General features: G+C 34.6%; 1 protein-coding gene across 1 annotated transcript; it reads left to right on the plus strand.

The window, feature by feature from the left end:
- Window positions 1–2100: 2100 nt before the first annotated feature.
- Window positions 2101–2700, plus strand: LOC133793811 (uncharacterized). Its single transcript, XM_062231083.1, has 2 exons — window positions 2101–2201; window positions 2280–2700. Exons 1-2 carry the CDS (start codon window positions 2142–2144, stop codon window positions 2619–2621), a joined length of 402 nt encoding a protein of 133 aa, XP_062087067.1. The 5' UTR covers window positions 2101–2141; the 3' UTR covers window positions 2622–2700.
- The last annotated feature ends 14919 nt before the right edge of the window (window positions 2701–17619 follow it).

Here is a 17619-nt window from a genome sequence, read left to right on the forward strand (position 1 = left end):
TTTTACGCGGTTTTTTCATTTTAGTTTCTGTACCGAGGACCCTATACCGAGAACATGTTCTCGGTATAGGGTCTTTATAATCTTCATCTTCCCCAAACAGAGAGCTCATTTTTCTGAAACGGAAAAAACCCCAAAACCGTTTTCTCCGCCCCCCATTTCTGTTTTCCTGGATTTCGGCCCCCACAAAGTTTGGTTTTTGTCAAAGTTTACATTCCAAAGAAGATTTAAGTGGATATAAGGTCTATTGAGGTAGTTATTTACAAATATTTCAGTTTTTTTTTTTGTATAAGTTTATAAATTTTTTTTCAGTTTTGGGTTTTTATAATGAGATTTTTGTGGTATTTTTTTCAGGATTTGCATTGTATACCAGCGGTTTTAGAGGTATTTCACATTTCCTTTGTAGTTTTTTGGTTTTATTTATATTTTTTGCATAAATATATTTAGGGTTTTATTTATAATTTGTTTAATATTGTTAATATATTGTTATTTGTTATATTATATATATAATTTCTGATTATGTAATTAAAATAGGTAAAAATAATAATCTGTGATGAAAATTAGTTAAAAATTTAGTGATATCTAATTTAGAGGAAATAATATATTGTGTAGTATTTTTGTAAAATACATATATAGTTTTAAGATTTAGTTAGTTTAATCATATGATAAATAATTAATTTATTAGTATGAAATTTTATTAATTTAATAATTTATTTTTTAGGTATATAATTTGACTTTTAGTTATAAATATATGTTTATATGAAAATTTAATATTTGATTGTTTGTTTTTTAGATTGGGTTAAATAATTTTAGTTTTAGATTATTAGATTTGGTTAATAAATTTTGATTATTTGAGTGAGTTTTGTTTATTTAATTTGAATTTTGTTGTTGTTGTTAATTTTTTTATTCTTAGTGTTGATGAATATTGATGCTTTGTTTTTGTTGTTAATTTTTAGTAGAATTATGATATTTTAAATAAAAAATTGAATAATTAATAAAATTTAGAGTAATAATTATAAATTATATAGTCATTTATAATGTATTTGTATTGCTTTGTGTATGTTCTGCGACTGGATATTTTTTTATGTATTATTTGCAGGTTTTTAAATTTTGGGATATTTGAAAATACAGCCGTTATGCTGCCCAATTTTTTTTAGAATTAAAAATACTCAATAAAATTTATAATTTAAGAAATAGTGAATTGATAAGTTGTATAATATATTTTTAATCATGATTAAATTAAATTAACAATAACATTATGCAACCAAATTTTAATAAAAATAAACATTAATCCTGAAATTTTATTTAAATAAGTAATAAATTTTAAAGTAATTCTAACGATTTATTCATTTTATATATATATATATTTATGAAATTGTATAATGATATTTTGTAATTTTTGTTTGAAGGTTGGGTATTCGGTTTTTGTTGGACTAAAGAGATTGCTAGCAAGATATTGAAGGCATTGGTAAGTTTTTTTTTAATTTTTCTGTATTTTTTTAATTTTTTTTCCATTTTTGAATAATTTATGTTTTTTTATATAAATAATATAATATTAATTTTAATAAAAATATGAAATTATTATATTAGATAGAATGTATTTATTTTTAGGTTTTCAAAATATGTATTAGTAAAAATGATATTAGGAATTGGAAAATTGTTATATGATTGATTAGTATTTTTTTTAAAATAATTTCTATGTTGTTTTGGTGAATTTTATGTCTATTAAACATATTAGTAAACATATTTAATATTTTTTTAGAATTGTAAAATTTAGAGATATTGTGAATAAATTTTAATAAAAATAAACATTAATTAAATAATTTAAGTAATAATTAAATCCTAAAGTAAATAAATAAATTTTAAACAAATCTTAGAAATTTTGTTTAAATTAATCAACATTACTAACGATAACTTTTTGCAGAAACGTTCTGTGGTCAATAAGGAAAATAGAAGGAAACTAAAAGAGCTTAGCTATGGAGGTTCTCAGTCAATCCCAGCCTTACGCTATAAAAAAGTTAGTTAATTAATTATTTTTTAGTTTATATTTCTTATTTACGTTTAATTATTAATTTTATAAAAATATATGTACGTGACAGCGCAATTTAGAGACTGGGCAACTTGAGTCCATCCCGGATAGCTGGATGGATACTCACCATAAATCAGGCACAGGGTGGGTGACAGAGACAGCCAAAAATACTTGGGTACGTTAAGTTTTTTTAAACATTTTTCAAATTTTTAATTGTTTCAAAATTTTAATTACATTATACATTGTATCACAGGAGGAATTGCGTGCATACCGCGACACACAGCAGACACAGGCAACTGATACTGAGAGTTCCACACCAGTTTCGAGTGCGCCTGAAGATGAAGACATATCTTTGGTACAAAATGTCTTCGGAAAACGACGGGGCCACCAGAAAGGATATGGACGTATCCTTAACATAAGGGACCGAACTCCATTTGATTTTCGTCCTTCACAAACTAGAGATGAAGAGTTGTCTGAGATGAGAGAGCGTCTTCGACAGTTAGAGGAGCATGTCCGGACTCATTGTATCACCCCGGGATCTCAATCTGCCCCACCACCACCCGATGATCCCGATGTTGGAGCACCGACTCAGTAGGACTTATGTATGAATTTTATTACAATTGACTATTACATTATCATGTTTAAGACAAGTCTTTATTTTGATTTAGCGAATATACTCTTATGTTTTTATTTATATCTTTAATATAAATGTTTTAATTTTATTCTATTTTTTTATATTTAATTCAAAATAAATAAATAAATAAGGGAATAACAAATATAAAAAAAAATTGGGGACAAGTCTATACCGAGGACATTGTCCTCGGTATATACCACCAAGATGTCGGTATATACCAGAACGATGAGAAATTGGGGTTTGTTGTACCGAGGACATTTGCCACTTTCTACCGAGGACATTATCCTCGGTAAAACTTATATCGAGAACATTTTTAATGTCGTCGGTAGACGTTTTGTTTTACCAACGCGGCTGTACCGACAACTTTATACCGACGACATTATCTCGGTAAAAGATATACCGAGGACATTTGGGCTTATACCGAGGACATTTGTTCTCGGTATAGGCCCTGATTTTTGTAGTGGAGACCAGCCCAGATTAAGAAGGGGCGGGGTGACCCGTCCCGCTCCAAGAAACTAATCGGGGCAGGCCTATCTACTCATAATATTTATTAAATTCAAATGTGTGAGACTCCATATTGAATTGCACCAATAATAACAAGTCAACTTCTTGTGGTGTTGGACACCAATAATTTACCTTAGCAATTCCCTTAAATATTGAGAACTTTTATTGATAGGAGAATCTATTGATGAGAAAAATGACAAACTTCAACCCTGCTCTCAAAATTCTCTTTAGTAGCCGTTGAAGCACCATTAGCAAATTCACAAGAATTAAAATAAAAAAATCAAAATTAATAGCCACCATCAACATAATAAATATATGAATAGAAAAATAATAATTAAACATATATTACTTTGTCTCAAATAATGTAAAGTATTTATAGTTGTACATAAAATTCTTGTGTTAAATTTATGAGAAATGTTAGTGTTTGGTTGGACATGAAAATGTTACAATTTATTATTTTTATACACGGTTTGTTACATTTATATAACTAGAATTTAAAATATTTACAAAAATATTGATATCATGTCACCACCATATATCAAATCCAAAATAATCACTATTATAGGTTAAATTTTTGTTTTTGAATTTTTGAAACACAAAAAAGAAAATAAAATTTTATTTTTGTTTCTTTATTTTTAAAAAATGAAAATATGTTTGGCAACTATTTTTTTAAAAAAAAAACAAAAAACAATAAACGTGTTTGATAACTTTTATTTTTATTTTTTGTTTAACAATATAAGGTATTGATTTGAAGAAGAGAAGAAAAAAATGAAATTTTTTTAAAAAAATTTTGAAAGTGAAAATTTTTTATTTTCAAAATTTAATAAATTTTAATTAAAATTTTAAAAAATAATAAATAAAAATAGAGTTGTCAAACACATTTTATGTTTAATTTTCAAATTTCTAATTAATTAAATAAAAAATTATTTTTTTAAGTGTTACTAAACAACCCCATAATTAGAAAAAATAGGAAAATCTTGCTTCCCAAAATTTTATGTTATTTTGAGATTTAAAAAAGCTACTTTTTAGTAGTGTATGATATTAATAAGATACAAATTGGTTACCATTTCATAAAAAATATTTTTTTTTATAAACTAAAAAACTTCACTTTAAGAAAACATTATCTCATATATATTTTGATTACCTACTTTGATTAGTCACCTTTAAAACAATAATTTCATTTTTAGGTTATGATGTGTTATCTTGATGTTTAAGATACATTTACATTTTTTTTGTAGCAATATTTACGTTACCTTCAAACATATTTATGAAACTACTGAATTTACAATAAAGTATTAAATTTTACCATATAGCTTATTAGCAAAATTAGTATAATTAATTTTGTTAGTAATGCAATTGATTCTATGATGTTTAAGATATCATTTGGTTTCCTTATGAGTTTTTTTTTTAGATCTATCAAAATTGGTTTCCTTACTAATAAGGCTTAAGGGCCTTGATTAGTGTGCCGGGAGGGCATAATTGGAAGTTATGTGAATTACTGGTGAAAATGCATGATACAATGATTATATGGATATGTGGAATGCATGTTTATGAGTATGAGATAAGCATGTGAGCCCCCTTTAGCTTGTAAGGACATAATTGTAATTTTGGCCCGTTAGGGCATAAATGTGATTATTTATGATAAACTGTTGAGACCACATTATTATGTGGATATATCTGCAGCATACGGCACGAGGCGATCTTAGGGGGCAAGTTAGTGGGAAAGTCACAACATTTATCTGAGTTATTAAGTTATGAAAATAAATAATTTGAGATACATTTGAGGTTAGGAAGCTTAGGATGGAATACTGGGAAAAATTACCATTTTGCCCTCAGGGACGTTTTTGGTACCCCGAGCCTTGGGATTAACTTAAGAGGCTTAAGTGGGATAAGACAAATGTAAGAAATATTTAGAAGCCTGCCTGAAACCGACTCTCTCTCTCTTTCCTCTCAAGGAGTTTCTCAAGCTAACTATTGGAACCAAGGGATTTTTGGGTTGGGTTCACAAGAATTGGAGATTAGCTCAGTATTTGCTGGTGGATTCAAGCAGAGTTTGAGGTAAGATTTGGATTCTAATTTTAGCATTCACTACAAGAAATCTGACATTTACCTACTTATATTTATTTGTAGGTAAAAATGAGTTTTACTGTAATGCCTCAAATTTCCTAATAAGGTTTAGAACTTTGATTAGGAGGCCGGGAGGGCCATAATTGATTTATTATGATATTTAATGATCATATGCATGTTAATGTGAATTATATTATTATATGATGATAAATGCATGCGTATGGGAGTATTTAAAATGATAAGGACATTTTGGTAATTTGGCCTGTTGAGGGCATATTTGTAAATTGGGTGCATATTGTAATATGTGAATGAGATCTCATTATTATGGAGATATATTCGAGCTATGCGGCATGAGACGGTCATATATAATGGATTAGCGGTTTTGTCATAACGGGGTCAATTTTGGGGTAATAGAAATGTTATTTGGTGATAGATTGGGAATATTTGAGATCAGGGTGAAATTCTGGAAGTTTTGACTATAGTGTCCCCGGGGGTGTTTTCGGGACCCCGAGCACTAGGTTTTATTTGAGGTTACTTAAGCTTGAAGTAGCTTGACAGATAAGAACGTACGTTAGAAACTTCTCGTTCTCTCTCAAAACAGTCCGTTTTACCATTTGAGCCTTTTTGAGGAAATCTTGAGTTCTAGGAGTCGGAATCAAGCGAGGGTCGAGGCATAGCGATCCTAGGAAAGATTAAAAGCTTCTTAACCGAAGGATTTGACGAGAAACAACCCAATCGAAGGTAATCTAAGTTTGAAGTTTTAAGTTTTTACAGTTTTAAAGCTTAGAATTGGACTTTGTTGATTGTTGAGTTTTTGGTCAGTTTGAGCTTTGGGTTTTGAGGGTTTTGGAGTATTGGGAAGCTTGGGAACTTTGATTTGATGATTGGGGAATGTTTGGGTATGTTTTTGGAGGATTTGGAGTGTTTAAAACACGTTTGGGAATGGCCCAGGGTTGGGGGCCGCGGCCCTGTTCTTGTGCGCCGCGGCCCTAGTTCGAAGAAGCAGGTGTCAGGAATTTGTCTTCGCTGCGGCCCTTGCCTCAGAGAACCCTGGGGGCCGCGGCCCAAAGTGCTAGGGCCGCAGCCCTTGTCCTGTTTTCGCCCCGTTTGCTCGTTTTGACCCCGGGAACTTAGTTATGGGCCTCGGGAGTGTCCCTACTACTTGGATTAGTTTGGATTGATCTCTTGGGGGCTAGATATTGGTGTGGAACCTTTGATTATCATGTTATTAATGGTGTTCCATAAATGGTTATGATTAGGTGACCGCTAAGGACTTAAAGGTTGATCGTTCTCAAGGATCGTTCTTATATTGGTACTAGCTCGAATCTGAGGTAAGAAAACTGCACCCTGTGTATATGTGACATGCATGGCTATTATGGATGCATGTTGATTGATTATTGAGCATGACATGCATGGCTATTATGATGCATGTTGATTGGCTGTTGAGTATGACATGCATGGCTATGATTGATGCATGTTGGATGTTGGATGTGAATATTGTTAACGTAATGAATGCTTGGAAGTTTTGCCCCTCTGCATATGAATATTATTGAGGCATGCTGGTTGGTTAAGTGTGATGCATGTGATGCATGAGAAACATGTGATGAGGGCATGCCGTGAATGATGTATATGAGATTGGTCAGAGCTTGAGTCTCTGAGTTTGTGCATGATTATAATTATGCCAGCAACTGTTAAGTAAGCATGCTGAATGCCCTATTCTTGGTTAATTGGCATATGATACACATTGATAGCATTGCTTACCTGTGCATGGTACTGACTTATTAGTCAGGTTTGACAAGGGTGCTAGTATCAACTGTGAAGTTGTGGCTTATTAGTCAGGTTCAGCAGTGGTACTGGGCACTGGTCACGTTGAGCTGACTTATTAGTCAGGACGGCCTTAGCGTGTATCACGCAAGCCAACAAAGATTAGATCTAATCGACCACTAGTATTGAATGACTCAAGGAGCATTAATGCCTGACCGACCCAGAGGGTCGATGAACAAATAGAGCTTGGAGGCTAGTGGCTTACTTAGCAGCCACTCTCCCGCTAGAATCATGTGATGTGCACCCATTGGTTTGAAAGCTTTATGTTCAGTGTGATTATAATGATAATCATTTGATAATATATGTGAAAAGTATTATGTTTTCTTGCTGGGCTTCGGCTCACGGGTGCTATGTGGTGCAGGTAAAGGCAAGAGGAAGCTAGACCATCCTTGAGTTGGAGGGCTTAGGTGATGACGTGTACATATGCAGCTGCTCGCCCGTCACGGCCGAGGTTTAAAGTGGAACTAGGGTTGAACCCTGTTTTGCCGCTTAGAACGGCCTGTTGTAAATTTTTTCTGTAATAAACTCTGAATTGTATTTTCGGGATCCCAATGTATATGTTAAACGTTCTAGTGAAACGTTATATCTTAACCAAAATGTTTAATCCCTAAACCGCTAATCATACTTAGATCACGATTTTGGCCAAATGACTCGATTAGTGAGTTTAGCACTATTTACAAGGCACACCGTAACGGTCCCAGGAGTTGGGGCGTTACATTTACCTACCAATGGTAAGAACTATTCGTAGGTAAATATTGCAAAATATATAAACTATTTCAGATTTATTTTTCGCTACCAATAAACTTGGTAGGTAAAGAGTTTTACCTACATATATATTGGAGGGAAAATTTTCAGCTTTTGGAGCTTATTTTTCCCTCCAATTTTATTTTAATTTTTAAAATTTTATTAAAATTAATGCTCATGGGTCATCAACATTATCCTAGTGTATGCCCATACTTATTTTATAATTTACACATCATTTTATCAATATATATAATATAATAAAATCATAAATAAAGTTATTATTTAATATAAATATATACTTATAATAACCTAAACACTAACATATCTCTCAATCTCAAATCATCTTCTATCTTCCAAACACTCAGTCGCCTCTCTCTTCTCTGAGCACCGCCTCTCTCTTCTCTCTTCTCTGAGCACCGCCTCTCCTCTCTTCTCCGAGCACCGCCTCCACCATTAGACCATGGCTGAGCATAGCCGAGACCCTTCATCTCCATGGTTGAACCCAGAGGCCTTCTTCTCCGTTGTTGAACTGAGATACCTTCACCTTTTTTCTTGAACCCAGGCGCCTTATTTCTGTTATTGAACCCAAACGCCTTCTTCATTGTTCTTGAATCGAGATACCGCTCATCTTCATTCTTGAACCCAGACGCCTTCATCTATGGTCTTGAACTCAGGCGCCTCTTCTCTGATCTTGAACCCAAACTGCCGCCGTTCGATCTAAGCCACCGCGTCCATGACTAAGCCTCTATTGTGTGTTGTATGAGCTTGTAACCTTTGTTCTCTGTAAGCGATCTTTGATCTTGAGGCCCTTTGTTCTTTTTGCTTTTTTTGAAAAGTAATTTTTTTTCTTCTGTTTATTGTTTAGAATATGTGTAGTTAGTAATATCTGTTTTGGATTGCTTGGTTTGGATTGAGGATTTTGGATTGCTTGGAGGCATTGAGGGTTTTGGATTGCTTGGAGGCTATGAATTTTTCGGACTGGCTGGTGGATTTGAGGTTTTCGGATTGAGGTATTTTGTATGATCACAATGACTAAATCCCCAATAATCTAAAGGATTAGTGATGTTTCATTAATCTGAGGCATATTTTTTCCATGTGTTGTGTACTGCCATGTGTTTGAAATTTTGGTTTTCGAATTGCATAATATATTGTTTATATATTTATGATATTGATAGATTTAGAGTTAGGAATTTTATGTTTATACTCTGTTTTGTTTATTGATATATTTTTGGATTTGAGATTTTTAGATTATTTTTTTATGTTGATATTAGGTTTAGATTTAGATTTTTTTTTTCAATGTTTATTTTGCAGTGTCTTATACTGCTTTGTTTTGTATATTGCCATGTTTATACTAAAAAAACAAAAGAATTTTTTGTGCATGGCATTTTTGCAAGTTATTTCCTTAGAAAAAAATATATTTTTTGAAAATGTATAGATAAAGTATCGATCATTTTTTGTTGCTCTGGTTTGTTGTGTTTAGTTCTGTATTGTTTCAGATTTGGGTCATCATATTTATGTATTCTGATTTATTTTTAGGAAATCTTTTGTGATGTGTTTGTAATCTAAAATATAAATGATTATTTGGTTAGTCACACTGAAACTTTGGTTTGTAATCATTCAAACTTGTATGATTTGAATCTTTCTAACTTGTATAACTATTAGTAGTTTTTCTGAGTTGGAAGTTAGTCACACCGAAACAGAAGCTTAAAGTTTATGCAAACAAACTAATAATTTGTATTATGTTTCATATTGATATTAAGAAAAGGCTCGAATTCGGTTTAATTTTGTTGTAGTTATCTTATATCGATCTCATATAGTTTCTTACTATTATGTGTTTATCTTCTTTGTTCCATTTAAAGTTTGTTAGTTGGTATTTTGAGTTTAGTTATTGTGAGATTTATACGAGTTTGAATATGACTTGTCAATCTGTTTTAGTATTATTTATGATATATTTTGAAAAGCTTTATATTATGTTGTTTTGAAATATCTTTAGTTTGTATCTATTTGAAGAGTCTTTCTAATAATAAACAATGTGTATATAAACATGTTTTGAATCTGATTTTTAGCTTGTTGGTTGGTATTATGAGGATAAGTGTAAGATATTTGTGTGTCTGGTCTATTTTTTAATCGCTTTGGAGTATGGTTTATGATCTATTTTGAAGATTTATGTGTTTTTTTAAGATATTTTGCCAATGATATTTGAATAATAAGTATGATTAGTTTATGTTGGTGATTATGAGACTTGGTGTGCTCATGTATTTTTAATATATGTTGCTAACCAAGTATTGTGAATGCCCATAAAAATTCATATTACTTTCTTTTGTCTGAAATCCTTATGATGATTAAATTTGGGGATATTTTATGAATTGAATTTTGTAACACCCTTGGCCTCTAGCTCTCTCCATTTATTGAGCCAATCTGCCTATTCAGCCATCGCCACTGCTCAATCCAAAGCTGCTTGTCATCTGTTCTCAGGCTATGAGTTATATTTTCCTATTTTGTTTTTGTCTAAGGTCATAGATTGGTTTTGTCTTAGTTCATGATCTTGTTTGTTTAGTATGTTTTTTATATGCTCTTTGATTTTATTGTGCGATTAAATTTACTTCTGGTGGCTTTAAGAGTTAATTTCAGATTCGTGGCTTTATGAGTTTTGGATTGTTGGCTTGGTGGCTTTGAGATAACTTTGTATGATTTATGTTGATTAAATCCCTAATAATCTGAAGGGTTTATGATGATTGATTGTTCTGAGGCAATTTTTTTTATGCTCTGTTTGAGGTAATTTTTTATAATCTGTATCGATCGTTTTTTGTTGCTCTGGTTTGTTGTGTTTAGTTTTACATTTTGGCTTTGGATATTTCTTGTATTTCTGGTTTGGATTCTATTTTTGAATTTGTATCGATTTGAAATATAGAGGTCACTAAATCAATTTGAAACTGAGATTTTTGAGTCTTGCTTGTTTATCTGCAAAAATGTTCAAAATGTTTGTCACACTCATTTAGTCTATCATTGTTTCTGAACACTTGATTTATAGGTGTGGATTTTTAAGCATGATTTCTAATTTTGGATGCTTGTAAATAATTCATATAAACTCATTTGTTTTATCACATGAATTCTAGTTTTCGATGCCTATTGCCTAATAAATGTAGTTTTGAATGTTGACTTATATTTTTTTTTTCTGATTTGGATCATTATGTTACTTTGATTTTTTTTTGCCTGTGATGTTGAAGAATGATTAAACTTATTTTATGTTGGTGATTATGGGACTTGATGTGCTCATATATTTTGTTTTTTAATATATGTTGGTATATCAAGTGTCAAAAATGCCCATAATAATAAGTCATGTTTTCTGAAATCCTTGTGATGATTAAATTGGGGAAAATTATTGTGTTGAAATTAATTATATAATCTTCCTATTGTCGCCAACCTGAACCCCACCTCCAGCCATCGTCGGTGTCCACCTCCCAAAGCCATCATCGACATTCACAAGTTCAGTTAGAGAAAAAGGAGCCTCTCGTGCAATAATCCAAAAGTGAAGAATAAGAAGAATATCAATAAAATGACATTATTGAGTTTGTAATGACTTGTAATGGACTTGTTGATATTTTTTTTATGAAATGTTATTAGTTTAACACTCATCGATAAGCAATGAATATTTTATAATATATATTTGTTTATTTTATTATTAATGTTAAATAATTTATTTGAAAAACAATGTTAAATATTTTTTAAATTAATTACTTTAATTTATTATTTATATTAATTTAATTTAAATATATAATTAAAACAACCTACCTAAAAATCTTTACTTACCAATAAAAATAAGTGTAGGTAAAAATAGGTATACCACAACATGCTACGTGGACCAATCATTTAGTGCCACATAACTGATAAAAATAGGATATTGTTTGACACGTGGAGCAACCACAAGATGCCAAGTGGCGGTATTGACGTATGCCACGTGTATGCTACTATGGAAACCATGTCAGCAGACACGTCATCTCATGACTCATCAATTGATTTATAACTTAGTGGGGTCCACTGATTCTTTTACCTACCAGTATTAATAAGTGTAGGTAAAGGCTCTTTCCCCACTAACCTTTACCTACCAATCTCTACCAATTCAATATTGGTAGGTAAACCATATTACCCACCATTAGGCTAGTTTTACCTACACTTACAATTGGTAGGTAAAGACCCCATTTTCTTGTAGTGTAAGCTCTAAGTTTTAAGGGTTTTTAGGTCTTTGATTGTAATGACCCACTACTCTAGACTTTTGGGCCATTAACGAAACTATACATACAAAACCTTAATAGAACTTACATTTGCGAAAATACCATAATTTTATTAAGTAACTTGTAAAAATAAGAGTTACTTACAAAATATCAAGAAGGATATGGGATCCCATTGTCTTTAAAAACAAAACATGATTTAAAATGAAAGGAATTACATAAGAAGTGCGGAAAATACATGTAAAACCATAAAAAGTAAAACAAGACTTCATCCTCGAGAAATCAAACTCTCGACTCCTTGACTCCATTCACCATCGATACACATTCTCTAAGCGTCCACGAATCTTACCGCCTCTAAAGCTATTTTCCTGCACATAAAACAAAAGGAATAAGCCTAATGCCCAGCAAGGAAAATCTAACACATAGTCATAAACATAAATTTCATAATAAACATAAAGACATATCATAACACTTATTACATACACTTATTATAATGGCCATTATTACTTGGGGTCCCATAGACTAAACAAGTCATATGCCCATTAGATTAGTGGGGTCCTACTAGCTAAGCAAGTCATATGCCCATAATCTATTTGGGGCTTGTTAGTCATATGGGTCATATGCCCAAGCCTACAACATACATATCATAACATAAGAAAACATAAGATAACATATAATAAGCATATAACATATAAATTCTATCCTATTTTCCTTACCAAAGTTACCGGGATATGCGGACAGTGCTGGGACTTTGGAACACTCCTAATAATCATTATGAAAAAGAGTGAGTCTAATGAAGAAAAAGAGATGAAAAGGAATGGGAAGACTAAACCATTGAGACACATACTTACCAAAACTTATGTGCTCAAGAACTTAGATTTCCTAACCAAAATGAAGTTTAAGGTTAGAGGCTGAGTAGAAGATTATGAGAACTTAAATGAACAAATACATAATTGAACTAGAGTTTTGGGTTACCTTGAAGACTTGTAAGGCCAATCTACACCTCAAACTGAAATACTTTAAAACCTTACTTCCCAAAGTGTTTGATAAGCTTATGATGTTCAAGCTTATGATTCCCAAACCCAGGTGTTTATACTCTCACACTCACTTAGCACTTGCAGCTTCTGAACTTAGAGCAAAAGGTGAATAATGGCTGGGTACTAGGTCTTATTTATAGAGTTTAGGAATGAAAGGATCTTGATTTTACTTGAATAAAAATAATAGCTTTTTAGGTGAAAATAATTTGAATAATCGTTCAGCAGAGGCTGAAGACTCGTTCAAAAGATGCTGGACTTATCAAGAGGTTGAATGGCTGAAAGGAAAAAGAATTCAAAAATTTTCAAAAATTACTGAAGGAGGCGATATATCGCCCCCTGTAGGCGATATATTGCCTGGGCCAGTATGCCCGAGGCTGTCGTGCATCGTCTCGTGTTTTCCGTATCTATGTGCTGCGATATATCGCCCCCTATAGCTGCGATATATCGGCACACGCTGATTATTTAAACACAAAATTACACATTTTTAGCTAAGTTTGAATGGAGTAAACAGCCTTGACTAAGCCCTCAACGTATTCAAAGCTGCTGACTGACCTTATAGCATTCAAATTTTACTCCTTATTAAATTTAATCCTCAAAATACTTAATCCATAATCACCCATTCATAACATGTGTTTAAAATCCTATTGGTTGTTATCTAAACCTTATAGTATAATAAATATTATCCTTAATATCAGTCATATAATTAAACCTTAGGTTAACATTAATATTCTTAAACTATAGGTTAAACTTAGAAAATCTACAAGTACTACTATGAGTGTCCAAATAATTCCCGGTCTGAACCAAAAATCCACAGTTACAAAGATAATACTATAAATACTATAATACTACTATCTAACTAGCTAAGTAAAGTTCTTGGACTCTACAATTCTCCCCTACTAAAAAGAATTTCGTCCTCGAAATTTACTTACCAAATAACTTCGGATACCGGCCTTGCCTCTCGTTCAGAACTATTACTCCATAGGACTTTGACTATAGGAAAGCTCTTGGACTGTAACTGCTTCATCCCTCTATCTAGGATGCTAACCGGTCGTTCCTCGTAACTCAAGTCTTTCTGGAGTGCTATCGTATCGTACTTGAGGGCGTGAGATGGGTCTGACACATATTTGCGTAACATCGAGATGTGGAATACGTTGTGACTATCGGCTAGTGCTGGCGGTAGGGCTTGTCTATACGCAACTGGTCCCACTTTGTCCAATATCTAAAAAGGACCTATGAATCGGGGACTAAGTTTGCCTTTCTTCCCAAACCGCTTGACACATTTCATAGGAGATATCTTCAGAAAGACTTGATCTCCAACTAGGAACTCCACATCGCGTTGCTTGGTATCCGCATAGCTTTTCTGACGGCTTTGAGCAGCAAGCATACGCTGTCTAATAAGCGCTACTGCTTCTTGAGCTTGTCTAACAGCTTCGGACCCTAGAAGCTGCCTTTCTCCTACCTCGTCCCAGTGCAACGGTGATCGGCACCTTCTTCCATATAGCAACTCATAAGGTGCCATCCCGATTGTTGACTGGTAGTTGTTGTTGTACTAGAACTCGATCAGTGGTAAGTACTTGTTCCACGATCCTCCGAAATCAAGTATACACGCGTGTAGCATATCCTCTAAAATTTGAATCGTACGCTCGGACTGCCTATCTGTTTGAGGATGGAAAGCTGTACTAAGACTTAACTTAGTACCCATGGCTTGCTGTAAGCTTCTCCAAAATCTTGACGTAAACATCGATCCTCTATCTGACACTATCGTCTTGGGGATTCCATGCAATCGTACAATCTCCTGGATGTAGATGTCTGCATATTGGTCTGCCGTGTATGAAGTCTTAACAGGCAGGAAATGAGCCGACTTGGTTAGTCTATCTATTACTATCCAAGCGGAATCATGCTGCTTATTCGTCTTTGGCAGACCCGTCACGAAGTCCATGGCTATGTCGTCCCACTTCCATTCCGGTACGCTAAGCGGTTGTAATAAGCCTGCAGGGCGCTGATGCTCCGCTTTCACTTGCTGGCATACCAGACACTTAGATACATACTCTGCTATGTCCTTCTTCATCCCTGGCCACCAATAGATTGCCTTGATGTCGTGAGTCATCTTGGTAGACCCCGGATGAACTGAGTACGGGGTGCTGTGCGCTTCTTCTAGGATCGTCTTCTTAATACTTTGATCATTCGGTACGCATACCCGATCCTTATATCTCAATAAGCCTTGGCTAGATATTGAGAAATCTGTAGTCTTGCCTTCTCTGACTGCATCCATGTGTGCTGCTAGTGTGTCGTCATGTCCCTGACCAATTCGTATATCCTCTAACAAATTCGATTGGATAGACAAATTAGCCAGCTTGCCTACAACCACTTCTATTCCGGCACTGATAAGCTCCTGCTGTAGCGGCTTTTCTATTCCGGATAAGGCTGCTAAGTTCCCATAGCTTTTCCTACTAAGCGCATCGGCAACCACGTTCGCCTTTCCCGGGTGGTATAGGATTTCGCAGTCGTAATCCTTGACTAACTCCAACCACCTGCGCTGCCTCATGTTAAGCTCCTTCTGAGTAAAGAAGTACTTTAAAATTTTGTGGTCCGTATAAATCTCGCACCGTTCTCCATAAAGATAGTGGCGCCAGATTTTTAACGCAAAGACCACCGCTGCCAACTCCATATCGTGAGTTGGATAGCGCTGTTCGTACTCCTTTAGCTGTCGTGAGGCGTAGGCTATCACCTTGTCATTTTACATCAGCACGCATCCCAATCCTAGCTTTGATGCATCGCAGTAGACAACGAACTTATCATTGGGTGTCGGTACACTGAGTACTGGTGTTTGAGCAAAGCTTATTCTTAAGCAACTGGAAGCTTTCTTCACACTTATCGTTCCAGTTAAACTTTTGTTGCTTCCGGGTCAGGTTGGTGAGCGGAGTGGCTATCTTAGAAAAGCCCTCTACAAACTTCCTATAATAACCTGCTAGCCCTAGGAAGCTTCTTACTTCAGATGCGTTCTTTGGCCTGGGCCAATCCTTCACGGCCTCGACCTTTGATGGATCTACTGCAACTCCGTCTTTCGATATGATGTGCCCGAGGAACGCCACTTGCGAAAGCCAAAATTCGCATTTCTTGAACTTGGCGTAGAGTTGATGCTCCTTCAATCGCGTCAAAATCATTCTCAATTGTTCCTCGTGCTCTACTTCATCCTTGGAGTATATTAAAATGTCGTCGATGAACACAACGACGAATTTATCCAAGTAGTCTTTGAAGACCCTATTCATTAAGTCCATAAACGCGGTTGGTGCGTTAGTAAGACCAAAAGACATAACCAAGAACTCGTAATGTCCATAGCGAGTCCTAAAGGCTGTCTTAGGAATGTCTTCTCCCTTTACCTTAAGCTGATGATACCCGGACCGTAGATCGATCTTCGAGAATACCATCGCGCCTCGGAGTTGATCGAACAAATCGTCGATCCGAGGTAGCGGGTACTTGTTCTTAACCGTTACTTTATTCAGCTCATGATAGTCTATGCACATCTGCATACTTCTGTCCTTCTTCTTCACGAATAGTACCGGAGATCCCCATGGTGAATGGCTTGGCCTAATAAAACCCAAGTCTAGGAGTTCTTGTAGCTGCGTCTTTAACTCCTTGAGTTCCGTAGGTGCCATCCGGTATGGTGCCTTAGAGATAGGCTCGGTGCCTGGTACTAACTCTATCGTGAAGTCTATTTCTCGAGTTGGCGGCAATCCTGGCAAGTCATCGGGAAATACCTCTGGAAATTCTTGTATAACCCGAACATCTCCAACCTTAAGCGGCGTCTCCCTTTCCACATTCGTGATGTTAGCTAGGAACGCTTGACATCCTTTCTCCATCATTCTCTGAGCTTTGAGAGATGACACTAACGGGGTGCGCAATCCTGAAGCTTGTCCCATGAAGCATAGTCTCTGGTCGTCGGGAGTCTCGAACATCACCTTCTTGCGTTTACATTCGATCGTTGCGCCATGCCGTGCTAGCCAATCCATGCCTAGTATTACGTCGAAGCCCTTGATCACTAGCTCTATCAGGTCTCCTTCTAGTTCTATGTCCTCAATCTTGATCGGTACGCCTCGTACTATTCGTGATGATAGAACTACTTTGCCCGAAGGCAACTCGGTTACAAACCTAGTTCTAAATCTTTCACTAGGTTTGTCTAGTTTTTCTATCATTCCTAACGAGATATACGAATGAGTGGCTCCCGAATCAAACGATACTAGAACATATACTATTGAGGATAGGATCTGACCTGTAAATGCTTGTTACTAGCATGGGTTCCTCCTTACTTACATTAGCCTGCAACCTTTCTACTTCTATTGCCGTTTCTAGAACATTGGCATATGTAGTGTTTCCCGGGTTTGCTAGCTTAACCCCTAATTCCATCTTTGGTCTAAGTCCTCTAATGAACTTGGTCATCCTCATAAAATTGGTTGGAATCATCTCCTCTGTGAACTTTGCTAAGCGGTCAAACTGACGAGCATACTCTTCTACCATTAGCGATGACTGCCGAAGTGTAATACTTCTTGTGGAACA

Source organism: Humulus lupulus, chromosome 8, assembly GCF_963169125.1.
Source record: "Humulus lupulus chromosome 8, drHumLupu1.1, whole genome shotgun sequence".
Lineage (NCBI taxonomy): Eukaryota > Viridiplantae > Streptophyta > Magnoliopsida > Rosales > Cannabaceae > Humulus > Humulus lupulus.